The sequence below is a fragment of the Prionailurus viverrinus genome, chromosome E1 (genome assembly GCF_022837055.1).
Source record: "Prionailurus viverrinus isolate Anna chromosome E1, UM_Priviv_1.0, whole genome shotgun sequence".
NCBI lineage: Eukaryota > Metazoa > Chordata > Mammalia > Carnivora > Felidae > Prionailurus > Prionailurus viverrinus.
In genome coordinates, this window is record NC_062574.1 from 12,374,828 (window position 1) to 12,391,784 (window position 16,957).

At 45.1% G+C, this 16,957-nt stretch overlaps 1 protein-coding gene across 1 annotated transcript in view; it reads right to left on the reverse strand.

The window, feature by feature from the left end:
- USP22 (ubiquitin specific peptidase 22) overlaps positions 1-16,957 on the reverse strand; it is a 45,136-nt gene that overhangs the window by 22,966 nt on the left and 5,213 nt on the right. The window contains exon 2 of the mRNA XM_047832579.1: positions 3,655-3,787. Within this exon, the coding sequence (XP_047688535.1) occupies positions 3,655-3,787 (133 nt within the window). The remainder of the gene's footprint in view (positions 1-3,654; positions 3,788-16,957) is intronic.

Sequence of the window (16,957 nt, forward strand, 5' to 3'; positions counted from 1 at the left end):
CAGATTTGGCAATGGACTCTTAGGTTTGACAACAAATACACAAGGAACTAAAGAAAAAAATAGGTAAGTTGGACTTCATCAAAACTAGACTTTCTACACCAACGGATGTGATTAAGAAAGTGAAAAGACAACCCACAGAATGGGAGAAAATATCTGCAAATCACGTCTCTGCTAAGGATTCACTATCCAGAAGATATATACATATATCTCCAAGGTGTGTGTGTGTGTGTGTGTGTGTGTGTGTGTGTGTGTGTTTCCAAAAAATACACACACACACACACACACACACACCCCTCAGAAAGTACAACAAAGAGACAAACAGCTCAACCCAATTAAAAACATGAACAAGTGACTTGAATAGACAGTTCTCCAAAGAAGATATACGAAGGACCAAGAAGCACATGAAAAAATATTTACCATCACTGGTCATTAGGAAAATGCAAATCAAAGCCACAATTAGACACCACTTCACACCCATCATGGTGGCCAGAGTTATTAAAAAAAGAAAGAAAAGAAGTGTCGGTGAGCATGTGCAGAAACAGCAACACTCAGGCACTGCCGGCAGGAACGTAAAATGGTGCAGCCACTGTGGGCAAGTTTGGTGGCTCCACAAAAAAGTCAACACGGAAATATCATATGACACCGCTAACTCGCTCTAGCGAATCCGCTCTAGGTATACATCTTAAAAAAAGGTAAACGTATGTCCACACAGAAACTTACACATGGATGTTTATAACAGCCTTATCATAAGGGCCCAAAGGTGGAAACAACCCAAATATCCATCAATGGATACAAAGATAAGCAAAATATGGAAGGTCCGCACAATGGAGTGTTACTCAAACATACAACGCACGGACTACTGACACATGCTACGGCGTGGATCAGCCCTGGAAGCATGCTAAGAGAGAGAAGCTGGACCCAAAGGGTCATATACCGTATAATTCCTGTTATGAAATATTCAGAATGGGCAAATCCAGAGAGACAAAAAGCAGATTAGCGAGTGCCAGGCGTTGGAGGGAGGAAAGAATTAGTTCCTGGAGGTGGGGTATTCTTCTGAGATGACGACGAGGTTGGAGAGCAGAGGGGTGGTGGTCGCACAACTGGTGAGTGACGAAAAGCCGCTGGATTGTAGGCTTTCAAATGCTTCATTGTACATCATGTGAGTTTCACCTCAACATAAAATTTAAAACCCAAAGCAACACCTCCCATCAAGGTAGCTGCCCTGGAAAATTATTTCATAGTCAAGATGAGGGTACACTGGCTTCCTTGCGAATTCCCAAAGCCATCAGCTCACAGAAGCACCGTGCGTGCACCATGCAAGGTCCTTTTTGTTTGGTCGCAGGGTAACCTCGAGAATGGAGGCAAAACACTGGCGATTCATAAGCGAACTGATATCCCACACCCACCAACACGTGCTCTAACTCTTGAAAGACACACGCACACACAGAACAAAGCTAAAGGCATTACTTTTACACCTCTGTGGCTCATACAGACAAAACCTAAGTACCCTTGGACTCAGCACAAAACCAGACCTGCATGAAACTAGAAGGTACGAACACAAAGCAGCTCCAAGTCTGTCACCTCACTCTGCTGTACCCGCCCCACAGCTGGCTGGAATATTCCAACACCCAGTTTGGGACACCAACCCGTACAGGTGGAAGCATACCAGCAAAGCTGAGTGACTACCCCGAAAGAGGGGAAGATCTCTTCCCTGAAGTATTTATCACACTGCATTAAGGCAACTTGATAGGGCAGGACCTCAGACTGCTGTCAGACCCTCCTCGTCCCATGCCACACTCGCCCGTCCCTCCACAAGACCTTCGACAATGGCCTTACTCTACCAACACTCTGTTTTTGAGTGCATCGTCCACCATATTCAGACAAGACTCAGCTTAGGCCTCCGTGCCACTCCAGCTAAAACCTGGCTGCCTGATGAGAACTTCAGGTCCCAACGTCGTGCTACCACATATCCCCTGGGAGGCAGAAGAAGTGGACCACCAGGAAGTCGAGGCCCCTCGCTCCCCATACCACTGCTCAATCACTTTGCCCTGGAACATCCTGCGAAATACTCTGTATGAAAGGACAACCAGAGTATCGCCAGCCTAGAAGCTGCTCTGGAGATAACGGGCGGGAGCAGCAGTGCGACCTCCTAAGTGGGGCAAACGGAGACCAAACCGCCAGGCAGGACCGGGGCTGCCCATCCCCGTCCTTCTCCTCCAGCACTTTGCCGCTCCGGCCTCGCTCTCCTGTGCCCGCCACCCTCCTGCCCACCTGGACACAGAAACTGATTCTAGCTTTTGGTCAAACACATACACGTGCAATCTCCAGTACGTTCACGGACTCAAACGCATCTTTCTCCGATTTCAAGGTTCTGTTTCTGAAAGCAAGCCTTCTAAAACTTACTCATTCCAGCAGAAGTAGAGAACGAGTGTTATCAATCAGGTTAAAAATGAACGCATTCTGAAGTGATTTTTGTAGACGATTCTGCGTAACAATGTAATTCTTCAGATAGCTTTTTCAAGTGCAAATATACTTCCAATTCTCCATAACCCTCTAACCACATGGAATCACAGCCCGGGCATAACAGCAGAGCCGCCTAAATGGGGCTGGTCGGAGAACAGATACGGCAGCATTACTCCCCATTTGTACCGGTAAAAGCAAAGATCTACAGTAAGTGAGTACTACAGAGTTTGATCACATCCACACGGTCCTGACCCGTGTCTTTTGCCTCTGGTTACTCAATGTAAGAAGAGATCAGAAACTACCTTGTTCCTCTGTGGACGGAGCTCATGACAGCACTATTAGGTCCATTAGCTCTCCTTCCAAAAAGGCCAACGAGCTCAATGTCACAACCTGAACCCCTAGCTCCAAGCACCCTTTTCACTCAGGCTCACTCTAAGTTGTTAGTTACAAGTAAGTCCAGCAGAGAGGACTGAGTCCTTACATTCCATTTCTACTACCTAAAGAGGCCTAAAAATACCTTTAACTGGCAATGCCGAGCCGCCGTGAAGTAACAGCTCTTTGGCCTGGACCTCGTGAAAGTGACTTTCTTAAGGCCAGCCGAAGAGCCTCCCCATCACTCAAGAGAAAACATCACACATACTAAAGGAGAGAGACACTTAACGAACACGGTCAGAAGAGAAAGCCAAGAGCAAAACTCCGCTTCGTGTAATTTCCAGAATGTGCGACAGCTTGAACCATCAACTACACGAAACAATTGATCTTGATGCCACGGTGCCGTCAGCCTTTTCGTGACTCTGTATTATCGAGAACCATGAAAATCCACCATAGGAAGCAACAAAAAGCACTCAACTCCACGCTGGCGTTAATAACTAACATTGCAGGGCTCCTGTTTGGCTCAGTCGGTTAAGAGTCTGACTCCTGATCTCAGCTCAGGTCACCATCTCACGGCTGGCGGGTTCGAGCCCCACGTCGGGCTCCGTGCTGATGGCACAGATATCAACATCCACTCGAGAGCCCCAAGGCCAGCTGGGTGCATAAGCCTGTTGAGTTCATCTGTTCAGCAACTCGCCCCTGGAGTTGCACGAGGACTTCAGACAGGGCCCCGGATGAGCTGGGAGCCACGACTCAGGGAACAGCAGGCCGGGTAGTGGCCGCCCCCACACCAGGGACACTCATCAGAAGGCGCCTTACCCAGGTTGTGCCGCTTGGACTTCGCATGCTCGTGAATATGTTTCTTTGTGAAACAGCCAAAGAAGACACAGTGCAGGCAGGAGTGGAGCCTGTTCAGGTGGACACCACAGACGTGACACACACACGACTTTGCCTGAAATCGAGAGAAGAGAATTAGGAGCCAGCGCATGGCACGACGGGCCTTCTTACCAAGAAAGCGGTCGAGCAAAGTGACCCGTGTGGGGAAAGGAGATCACAGCATACCCTGTATGACCTGAGAGACCCTCCGTTAACCCTTTCAACTGCCCCAAAATGTACACTAGCTCATTTAGCTCAAAACTAGGTCCGTGTAAAAAACCTCAGCCCAGGGGCGCCTGGGTGGCTCATTCGGTTCAGCATCCGACTTCACTTTGGGTCATGATCTCGAGAGGGGCAGGTTCGAGCCCCACGTCGGGCTCTGTGCTGACAGCTCAGAGCCTGGAGCCTGCTTCGGATTCTGTGTCTCCCTCCTCTCGGCTTTTTCCCTGCTTGTGCTCTGTCTCTATCTCTCAAATATAAACAAATGTTTTAAAAAAAAAAAAAAAAGCTCATTTACCACGTAAAGCTAGAGGAGGCATCAAAGTCTTCGTGTTCTCCTCCTGAGTCCCGACAGGGCACCCCAACCCTCTCAGCTCCTGTCCCCACCCCAGCCCGGCGGCTCCAAGCCTAGTCACCCTTACCATGGATGTCACTGTGCATTTGATATTCCAGGTCACAAGACCACAGCAAAGTTAGAAGCAATCAACCAACCAACACACAGGGACGTTGAGTCAAAGCGATACAGAAGAAGAAGAAGAAGAAAAAGAAACAGTTTGTTGCCAAGAACTAGACCACAGAAACCTAAAACTCTAATCTCAGCAACTGCGAGTCGTTAGGATTCTCATACACCCAACCACCCAAGAACGCCACTGCTTTCTCGCACAATATGACAACCACACCGTAGTCACTATAAACTCCCTGCAGATTATCAAATTCAATTTCCAACCTCCGACACGGCAGCACGGAATACAATTCTCTTCTGTTCTGACAGGTGGGCGGGAAGCAGGGAGACGGAGGAAAGCGGAAAATGAACAGGGTCCGGGGAAGGGAAGGTTACAACAGAAAGGGCCTGCCGTACTACCCGCCACGTGCACTCTAGACCCTGGTGCCGGGGGTTTCAGACGACTTAACCTCATTCAGTCCTCACAACCCTCCCACCCCCCAACCCACCCTGGGTGGGGGAAAGGCTTTAGGCTCTTCCGACACCCAAAGAAAGTTATTGTACGGGGCGCCTGGGTGGCGCAGTCGGTTAAGCGTCCGACTTCAGCCAGGTCACGATCTCGCGGTCCGTGAGTTCGAGCCCCGCGTCGGGCTCTGGGCTGATGGCTCAGAGCCTGGAGCCCGTTTCCGATTCTGTGTCTCCCTCTCTCTCTGCCCCTCCCCCGTTCATGCTCTGTCTCTCTCTGTCCCAAAAATAAATAAACGTTGAAAAAAAATTTGTTTTAAAAAAGAAAGTTATTATATATGCTTGTGACCATGGGGTGGGGGACACAGGGAGAACGTGGACAGGGACGCGCCTACCCCAGCAGCCCCCTCACCCTGGAGGCAGCCTACTCCTAAGCTTCACTCTGCACACACAAGAAGAAGGCAAGTGCCAAGCCCAGCGGTGACAGGCTGTGCCTTCACCTAGAACAGAGGGTGTGGAGGGAGGAGAGGGTTTGGGACTAGGCTCAAACCACATTTACTATAAAACACGAACCACAGTTTTTACTTAGATGGAAGCTGCCTTATGGGCAGGGAGGGTGCACGGATGAACTCCTTGAAGACAACAGAGCCTAGTGCCTGAAGCCCGAGGTCGGAAGACAAATTAGGTGAGCCAGAACCACGCTGTGGCCGAATCGCAGACGTTTCTGCACGTCAGGTTCTCCGAATGCCCACCCAGCCGGGAGCTGGGGAGAGATCCAGATCCTGCCCGGGAACACGGGATGGAGCAAGGCCCGAGGGGCATCCCGAGGACCACAGACCCACACCACTCTCAGGGTGCCAGGGCTGATCCATCACCTTTCAGCTGCAGGTAGTTTTATCTCTGGGCCCAAATTTAAACCTGATCGTTAAGGGGCGCCTGGATGGCTCAACTGGCTAAGCATCCGACTTTGGCTCAGGTCAAGATCTCGAAGTTCGCGAGTTCGAGTCCCGCATCAGGCTCTGTGCTAACAGCTGAGCCTGCAGCCTTCTGACTCTGTGTCTCCCTCTCTCTCTCCCCTTCCGCATTCACACTCAGTATCTCTCAAAAACAAACATTAAAAAATAAATAAATAAATAAACCTGATCATTAAAACCGTATTTCTTCTTGGGGAAACAATTATTCTCAATGGTCAGTACTTATGTTTGTTAATACGAAGAAGCTACCTCTGAGAACCCCGTAAGGTTCGCCCCCAATGCAGGACTTCCCAGTAACACCACCACGGACACGTGGGGCCTGGTAACTCTTCGCGTGTGTGCGGGAGGGTGTGGGCTGTTTCCTGGGCACCACGGGATGGCCAGCACCATCTCTGGCCTCTGCCCACGAGATCACAGGCAGCACCCTCCTGCCGGTTGAGAGCCACCAGTCTAAAGCAAGGCCACAGGATGCTGCGGTTTGTGTGGAAGACTTTTCTGAAGTGCCGTACTAATAGTTAGTAGTTGTATCATCTATTTATTCGTCCAGTGACAAATCGAAGAGATTAATTCACTGCGACTGCTTTCAGGAATACAGAGGATGTTTTTAAATTACATATACAATTATATTTGATGTAAACAAATGATATAGGTATCAAGGAAAATTCCCCGTTAGTTATAAATACTATAAAACAACAGATTCCTGGAGATTCTTAGTTACCACCACAAGCTAGAATCTGTCTGCCATTCACTACAATTACAGATAGAAAGAACAGGAAAGATTAAGAGGTATCCTTTATTTTTACCACTCAGGATATTTTAAAGGCATTATCGTGATTTTAAAAAATTCCTCTAAGAACTTGAAACAGTAAATGCAATTCTATAGAACAAGAAAATTCAACAGTAGCATTGCCCTGAAAACATAAGCTTATCTGAATAATTACATAACTATCACACTTAATAATTTTCCCTTAAAACACACAAAAAGGTTGTTTTGGGTTTTTTAACGTTTATTATTGAGACAGAGCATGAGGATGGGAGGGGCAGACAGAGGAGGAGACACAGAATCCGAAGCAGGCTCCAGGCTCCCAGCTGTCAGCACACAGCCCGATGGCAGGGCTCGAACTCACATACCGCGAGATCATGAGCTGATGAGATTCGAGCTGGCAGGGCTCGAACTCACATACCGCAAGATCATGAGCTGAGCCAAAGTCAGACACTCAACCGACTGAGCCACCCAGGAGCCCCTACACACAGTTTTTAAAACAGATAAAAATTAAACTCTGAATTTTAAATGTAAAAATATGCCACCTGTTCTTTTGCAGAATTTCATGAAAGAAAAATCTGCCTAAAGAAAAAGATCTTAGCTGCACAAAAAGAAACTAGCAATTACAAAGAAGCAGATCAGCTCCAGCTAAGAACACAGAAGGGGCGCCTGGGTGGCTCGGTCGGTTAAGCTTCTGACTTCAGCTCAGGTCACTATCTCGTGGCTTGTGGGTTCAAGCTCTGTTTGGGTTTAGTGCTGACAGCTCAGAACCTGGAGCCTGCTTCAGATTCTCAATCTCTCTCTCTCTCTCTCTATCTCTCTCTGTGCCCCTCCCTGCTTGTGGTCTCTCTCAAAAACAAAACAAAACAAAAAAACCCCACAAGTAAATAAACATTTAAGCACACAGAAATTTATCATGTCCTGATATTATCAGGTCAGGGAAAGAAAGCCTAAAATATAAATAAATACACACACATATTCAATATTCAGCTAAATCTTTTTCATTTAAGTAAAGTTCAAGCTCAATACTTTTTTTTTTAAAGTTTTATTTATTTTGAGAGAGAAAGTGTGTGCATGAATGGGGGAGGGGCGGAGGGAGGGAGGGAGGGAGGGAGCGGGAGAGAGAGAGGGAGAGACAGAGAGAGAGAGAATCCCAAGCAGGCTCTGCGCTGTCAGCACCAACTAAGCCACCCAGGTTCCCTGCCCCCCCCTCCCCCCGCCACTCAATACTCCTTTTTTTTTTTTAATTTTTTTATTTCGACGTTTATTTATTTTTGGGACAGAGAGAGACAGAGCATGAGCAGGGGAGGGGCAGAGAGAGAGGGAGACACAGAATCGGAAACAGGCTCCAGGCTCTGAGCCATCAGCCCAGAGCCCGACGCGGGGCTCGAACCCACGGACCGCGAGATCGTGACCTGGCTGAAGTCGGACGCTTAACCGACTGCGCCACCCAGGCGCCCCTCAATACTCCTTTTAAGGCAGCAAATCAGATTTTATTACATGGTGCACCCCTGACATGTTCACCACTGATGTATGTCACAAATCTATTATCCATAAACACGAATGACTTTGCCACACACCCTGGCCATGAACAATTCTTGAACTGACGTTTGAACATAAATGGACACCTTTTATAAGCCACTGACTCTAACACCAAGGGGGTCAAGTGAGAAAGAATGGGAGCCAGCTTGAGGAATTCCCACTAGGCAATTCTGGTACAATTTGAACATAAAAATGAATACGAATGGATTACAGTGCACCTGGGTAGCTCAGTCAAACAACGGACTCTTGATCTAGGCTCAGTTCATGATCTCAGTTTGTGAGATCGAGCCCTACACAGGGGTCTGTGTGAACAGGGTGGAGCCTGCTTGAGACTCTCTCCCTCCCTCTCTCTCAAAATAAATACTTGAAGGAAAAAAATGGATTATACACTGAATAAGAAAGAATCCCCAAGTCCATTCTGATATTACTACACACACACACACACACACACACACACACACACACACACACACAGTCTTAACAGACTTGTTCACAGAACTCCCAACTAATCAATGTAGGAGGAAGGACAAAGATACAAATGCAGAATCTTCACTTTATAATCATCACAGTAATAATGGGTTCAGGCAAGAATCAGCCATGGATGCTAAAACCACAGGGTAGAAAAATACTGGGTCACTCACAATAGTTAGAAAGAAGAAGAGCGAGCCCAAATGTGCATTAAAGGATGAATGCATACACAAAATATTACACATACACAACGGAGTATTATTTGGCCATAAAAAAGAATGAAGTTCTGATACCTGCTACAACATGGATGAACCTTGAAGACATAATGCGAAGTGAGAGAAGCCAGACACAAAAGGACACATATTGTGTGATTCCATTAATATAGAATGCTCAAAAGAGGTAAATCCAAAAGGACAGAACAGACATTAGAGGCGGCCAGGGGCTGGGAGAGAGAGAGAATGGGGAGCAGATGAAAGTGATTTGAAAGTTGGTAGAGCTAGGATGATGACTGTACAACATTATGAATACATTGAATTGTTCATTTTATTTTTTATTTTCAAATTTTCAATTTTATTTTACTTATTTTTTATTTTAAAGAGAAAGAGCACGCACGCACACGCACAAGCAGGGGAGAGAGAATCCCAAGCAGGCGCCATGCTCAGCGTGGAGCCCAATGCAGGGCTCAATCCCGTGACCTGAGCTGAAATCAGGAATCAGACACTCAACTGAATAAGTCACCCAGGCACCCCATGAATACTTCATTCTAAAGTGGTTATTTTTTAAGTTATGTGAATTTCAACTCAATTTTAAAAAGATACACTGTATACACTGTATGTTAGCCAACTTGACAAATTGTATTTTTTATTTTTTTTATTAAAAAAAATTTTTTTTAATGTTTATCTTTATTTTTGAGACAGAGAGACACAGAGCATGGGCAGGGGAGAGGCAGAGAGAGAGGGAGACACTGAATCAGAAGCAGGCTCCAGGCTCTGAGCTGTCAGCACAGAGCCCGATGCCGGGCTCAAACTCGTCAACTGTGAGATCATGACCTGAGCCGAAGTTGGAAGCTCAACCGACTGAGCCACCCAGGCACGACTGAGCCACCCAGGCACGCTGACAAATTATATTTTAAAAAATACACTAAATGACTTACATATCCGTGTGTGCATGCCCGAGTACACATGTGGATGTGTGAACATATGTCTGTATATAAGTGTACTGGGGCACTAGATATTTAATTTCAAAGTATCACCCCAGAGATCACTTCTGTTAATTGAAAAGGCAAAAGAGAACTCTGGCCAACAAACACCACCTCATTCAAACCCTAACATTCCCCAAAACAAACAACTGCTGAATCTAGATAGATGTGTATGATACTCATTTTAGTATTCTTGCTATTTCTGTAGGTTTCATATTTTTTAAAATAAATCAAGGGAAAACAACTATTAAATAATACATACCTTAAGACTCAATTAATTCCATTCCTAAGTTTAGGTATAAGAGAAGTGGGAACTTACACATGACAGAAATACATATATCAAGGACACCAAAAGACACATAAAAGAGTACCATAATGGTAATACCCCAAATGTGAAAATAATAAAATATTCATCTGTAGCAAGAAGAATAAGCTGTGGTAGGGCCACTGAGTGGGTACCAGAGCAACGAAAAGGAATTCACGGTACATCCAGCAAGGGATGACCTCACAACAGAGCACGGAGGCGGCTGGCCACAGAAAATTACATACTGCCGGCTACCGTCATACAAAGTCCTAAAGCCAGCAGAGGTAATTTCATGGTCACGCATGGGTGGATAGTAGATTCTCCTGAGGGAGGAGGGTTGGGACCAGGAAGGGGATCAAAGGGGACACCTGGAGCGTTGGGTGTCAACTCTCCTCTGTGCGGCCAGGACATGAACAAGTTCACTTCACAGAAATTCACCAAGGAGTATGCTTCTTCAAGAGGAGAAATAAAAAGGGGCCCTGGGTGGCTCAGTCGGTTGAGCGTCCAACTTCGGCTCAGGTCATGATCTTATGGCTTATGAGTTCGAGCCCCGCATCGGGCTCTGTGCTGATGGTTCAGAGCCTGGAGCCTGCTTCGGATTCTGTGTGTGTCTCTCTCTCTCAAGAATAAATAAAAAACATTAATATAATAAAAAAATTAAAGTTAATAGGAATAAAAACCCATAATACAAAATAATAAACACAGAGATAATATATATGGTTAAGCTGAGAAACACAAACCAAATATTATGAAATTTACAAGGAGAACCACATCAGGTGAGTGAACACTGGGGAAGTCAGAAAGGTCTGTATACAAGAGCAGAAGCTCAATTCTATGGAATTCTATAGAACAAGTGTTTCTTACAAGGGGTGTGAACTCAATTCATATGGAGTCAAGAGAATTAACTCAAAATGGGAAGGAGGAAAAGCGTTTCCACATGGACCTAATTGCTTCCTCTGGGTGACCGTTGTTCATGTGTGTAAAACCCAGGACACTCAACTGCAGGGCACCTACCAGTGAAGGCCTTTTACTGAGTTGATGGATTCAACAATTAAGAGACCAGTTCTCGGGGCACCTGGGTGGCTCAGTCAGGTGAGCATCCAACTTTGGCTCAGGTCATGATCTCACAGTTTATGAGTTCAAGCCCCACGTCTGGCTCTGCTCTGGCAGTGCAGAGCCTGGCTGGGATGCTTTCTCTATCAAGATAAATAAATAAAGTAAAAATGTGGACACGTATCTACCTCATACAGCTATTACGAGGGTTAAAAGATTCGATGCTTTTCATGGACTGAGAACACCGCCCATGGGATTTGTAAGGCTGACAGTGGCTCCCTAAAAAGGTGTGTCCCTGTCTTAATCTCCAGAACCTGTGAATGTTACCTTATTTCAAAAAAGTATTTTGCATATGTAATTAAGGGTCTTGAGATGAGATTATACCTGATTATCTGGGATGGCCCTAAATGCCATCCTGAGTGTCCTTGAAGGAGAAAGACCCCATACACAGGAAAGAAGGCAAGCTGAAAGAGGAGGTCAGAAACTGGAGGGGATGGGGCCGGGTCGGCCGCAGGCCAGGAGTGGTTCCCCTGTCCCCAGAGCCCCCTGGAGGGGCGTGGTCCTGCCAACACCAGATTCTGGGATCCTGGCCTCCAGAACTTGTTCTAAACCAGTTTGTGGTCACTTGCTAAAGCAGCTGCAGGAAATAATACAGGGTTGACGTTAGCTATTATTATTCTAACTCCTGCAAAGGCTAGACACCCCTGCACCACACACCGGCCATCTGAGTGGGCCAGGGAGAGGCACAGGGACATCTGCTTTCTGGAACAGTTGGCTGCCGCAGACGGCAGGTTTCCCCGATCAGCTGATCTTACAGCTTCCTGCCAGGGAGGCACTGCACACAGTCCTGGATCTGCAGAGGCAGAGGGATTCCGGAGGCTGGTGGGGGATCCAGGAAACTCAACCTGGAATCTACTGCTCTTGGAGTCCTCGGAAAGATTTTTGTATTAAATCCCTTTCTCCTAGGAGTTACTTCAAGTAGATTCAGGAGCCCACAAGTAATCCTGAAACGCAACGGGGATTTTTATCGATAGGAGAAGCAGATAGGATCAATGATTTAACAGTTCTGTTTGCAGCTATAGGGATGGGGCTAGAGAGGACTGTGCTAGGCAAAATAAGCTGGAGAAAAACAAATATAGGATTTCACTCAAGTGTGGAATTTAAGGAACAAAACAAACGAACAAAGGAAAAAAAAAAAAAGAGAAAACAAACCAAGAAAGACTCCAAACTATAGATAACTAATGGTCCCCAGAGGGAAGGTGGCTGGGGGTGTGTTAAATGGGTGCTGGGGGTGGGGTGGGGCAAGGTGGCTCAGTAGGTCAAGCATCCAATTTCTGGCTCAGGTCATGATCTCACTGTTGATGAGTTGGGCCCAAGTCAGGCTCTGTGCTGACAGCTGGGAGCCTGGAGCCTGCTTCGGTTTCTATGTCTCCCTCTTTCTCTGCCCCTTCCCTGCTCACACTTTGTCTCTCCCTCTCTCAAAAATAAACATTAAAAATTTTTAATTAAAAAAATAGGTGCCAGGGGTCAAGGAGGGCACTTAGGATGAGCACCGGGCGATGTACAGGTGTTGAACCACTGTATTTTACACCTGAAACGAATATTACAGTGTATGTTAATTAACTGGAATTTAAATAAGAATTCAAAGGGGCGCCTGGATGGCTCGGTCGGTTGATCTCACCATTCATGCAGACAGCTCAGAGCCTGGAGCCTGCTTCAGATTCTGAGTCTCCCTCTCTCTCTGACCCTCCCCCGCTCACTCTCTGTCTCTCACTCTCACTCAAAAATAAACATTAAAAAAAAATAAAAACTTAAAAAAAAAAAACAGTTCTGAGTTTACATAGTACAAGAAATGCACTGAAAGTCCATTCATTTGGCCCCAATATTAACAGCATTTCTTTGGATACCTTAATCTCTATTATCTCCTTTCTCACACCCTCCTCACTATCCCAAGAAGGATCGGAGGGGGCAGAAGGCGCATGGCCCTTTAAGTCAAATACAGGTAGACTCACCCATAGGATGACTCAGGGGTGCAGTGAATTTTGAGTCCAGCTTAAAGAAAACTACAAACAGGAGACAGCACCTTGAGAACTAATGCACATTTCACATATTACCCGTGACCGGAACTACTACTGGTCTATTAAAGTCTGACAATTGTAAAGAAGGTATGTTTAATTGTTACGCATTCTCTTCAATGACTTTTTCAAGGGCTCAATATACTGTTTTACCATCATAGACTCTGATCTAAGCAAAGGGACAGGAAGACGCAACATTTTCTACATGAACTGAGGCACTAAAAGGCAAAGACGTAGCTGAAATTAAACAATCTCCTCAAATTTCCCAGTCTCAGAAAGCAAGACTTGGGCCTCTGAATCTCAACTAAAATAGATTTAGTCCAACTCCTTCAAGGTACAAATGTGGCAGTGACATCACTGTGATATAAGAAAATACATACTGTATTCTGGTCTTCCTTCAAAGTTCCAAGCACAGAGCTCCTAAACCCCTTGGAATGTTTAAGTGAAGAGGTTGAAAAGGGTGTCTTTTGTTATTGAAACAAGTCCCTTTCAACCAGTAAGTTATCTTAATGAGGGGATAAAGCTCAGGGAGAGCCTCAGGGTGGGGTCTGGATGTTAGGGAACCAACAGTGTGATCAGAGGGCTGGAACTTTCAGTCCTATCCCAACCTCCACCAACAGGGCCAATGATTTGATCAATCATGTCTGTGTAATGATTTGATCAACGCCTGCTTAATCGATCATACCTTAACTGATCATTATGAATGAAGCCTTCATAAAAATCCTAACAGACAGGGTTCAGAGGGCATGTGTGTTGGTTGATGCACCCACGCACTGGGAGGGTGAAGCACCCTCCACTGAGACCCTCCCGGGATCCAGTACCCTCGTGTGCCCAGGACCCTCCCGGACCTCATCCTGAGCACCTCTTCATCTGCACCCTTTGGACTATCTTTTAAAACAATCTAGTAAACATGAGTAAATGTTTCCCTGAGTTTTGTGAACCATTTTAACAAATTACTGAACTCGAAGAAGGGGGTCCTAATCAGTTGCAAACAGGTGACAACGTGGGCTGGATATCAGGTCTGTGTTCTACTGAGATTAGAGTATACTTGGGAATACTGGAAAACATTCCAGAATAAATTAAGGGGGAATATGAACTCCACACTCAAACTAATCTAATTTGAAGGTTCAGACTTGATGTTCACTATCAGTGCCCTTGGATAGATTAGGAGACTTACCTGCCAAGCCTACCTAAAAAAAAATGTATCATGAGTAAAAAAAAAAAAGTGTATCATGAGTAACAAAACCAAAATGAATTTATATATGAAAAATGCTTTACAAAATATAAAATACTATGTAAACATCAAGTACTATCATCATAATGAGAAATCAGTGAACTTTTAAGGCACAATTAGGCAGTCAGAGGGTGCCAGGATGGAGTGTGGCTATGACAAAACAATCTGATTATATTACAAATAAATGTATGCTATAACTCCAACGTAACTGGTGTGGGGCAAGTTGCCTAAATAACTTGGAAATGAGTGGAGAGTGTAAAACTAAAGCCCAAAGGAGCCATACCTAACCCTAACGATGCTTCTCAAAGGTGGGGGGGGGGGGGGGGGGGCAGATAAACAATTCTGAAACCACAGTTAAAGGGGAAAAATTTCCCTCTACCCTTTAAGATCCTTCCAGCTGGTCTAAGATTTAAATCGACACGAGACATATTAACAGAAGAAAAAAAAATTTACTTATGTGCACACGGAGACCCAATACTGAAATTAAGACCCAAAGAAATGAAAAAAGACTGGTACTTTTTATACTTTTTAGACGAAGAAACAATAAATCTGAGAGGAATTGACAGGACAAAAACTTATGTTCAGGAACTTCAATTAAGAAGGAATTCCACACAGAATCTGGGCTGGGGTAGTAAACTGGTAAAAAGCAACAAAGGTTGTTCAGCCTTTTTGGTTCTAAATTCCCCACCTCTGACCATAAAGATGTCTCTTCAGCTCCTGGTACAAAGAGGGTACCTTTTGACACGGAAGATTTATTTCCTGCTTTCTGGAGACAAAGGAGGATCAGAATGTTCTTGCATAGGTGGTTTTTAAGGAACTTTTAATCAAAAATAAACAATATGCCAAAGTGTCACATTTGGGGGTGGCCTACCCTTGCCCCCTATACATGTACACTGAAATTAAACAGATAAGTACGTGGATGGTTGACAGCTTTCTATGTTGGACAGAGAAGTTACAGATAAGTGAAAGGAGAAGACTGGAATGACCCATGTGGTACTGGATTAGAGTTGGGAGACATGACTACAAACTCAGGTATAGTTTAATAGGAGTGGAGGTGAATAACCATAGACTTGTGTGTACGTGAATTAGTATATGCCAGCCAATTCAGAGCTGTTTCTTAGCTCTGTCCCCCGAGGGCTGAGAAGCCACAACATTGGTACCAACAAGCACAGCCACTGCCCAAACCATAGATTCTAATTCTGTTCTCCAATAAAAGGAACTAGGACTCCTTGGAGAAATGGCAGATTCTAAGACCGGGGCGGAAAATATATAATATAAGCCTAGAAAGTCTGACGGTACCAGAAAGGACAGATGTCCTCAAAAACAACCACCAACCGACCAAAAACTGGTGAGGGTATGTCAAAGTGACACAGAAGACAACCGGAAGAACTCTCACTGGCTAAAACTGGAACAGCCTGAGGAACAAAAGAGAGCACTGGATTATAACCCATAGTATAAAACATCCCTGAGTCCATACTGATACACACGGTTGAATAAATACTAAAGGAATGAGAAAGTACAAATATTTCCTATATAAAATTTCCAAATAATTTCTATAGATATTCTGGCCTCAAGGAGGCATCCACTCCTCAAGTGGACATGTGCAGAGTGACTCTGTTCCAAAGAGGACAGTAGGGAAAGGAGGGAAGGAGCCACTTCACAGAAGAGCAGCCTGACAGCCCTGTGGTCAAGTTCACCACCAACAGTGTTAAGTCATGTTGACCGCATCACCTTTGACAGAACTTGGTCCTCCCCAAACCTGTAACCACAACTAAGAACCATGAGAAAAACATCAGACAAGCCCCAATCGAGGGGCATCCTAGAAGATACCTGAGCAATATGCCCCCAAAACCGCAAAGGTCATCGAACACAAGGACCGTCTGAGAAGACGTCACAAGCCAGAGGAGCCTAAGGAGACGTGACAACTAAATGCACTGTGGGATCCTGGGTGGGATTCTGAGAAAGAAAAAGGAGATCAGGGAAAAACTAATGAGATCTGAATAAAGTATGATTTCTAGTTAGTAACAATGTATCAAGCTTGGTCATTAGTCGTGACAAATTGTACCATGGCAACTAAGATGTTAACAATCAGGGACATGGGAGGGGAGGAATCTGAATAAAATAGGCAGATTATATCACAGAGGATATATATCAACGTTTGTATCCTGACTGTTAATATTTTATTATAGTTTGCAAGATATTACCTTTAGGGGCAACTAGGTAAAGGGTACAGGGACCTCTCTGCATTATTTTTCACAACGGCATGGCAATCTACAAGTATCTCAAAAGGAAAATTTTTTTCTGCTTTGGATCTTTTACTTGCAATGACTTGTCCCCTGCTTCGTATGAATTGTATAGTGTTTTGTTGTAAGGATTTGAAAGATCCACGGCATCGATAAATAAAGCAAAAGTGCATTCCTCAAAGCAATAAAATTTGAAAAGAAAAAAGTTTACCTAAAAAAAAAAAAGACATATCTAACAAATGAACTGAACTTAAAAAGTTCAAAAA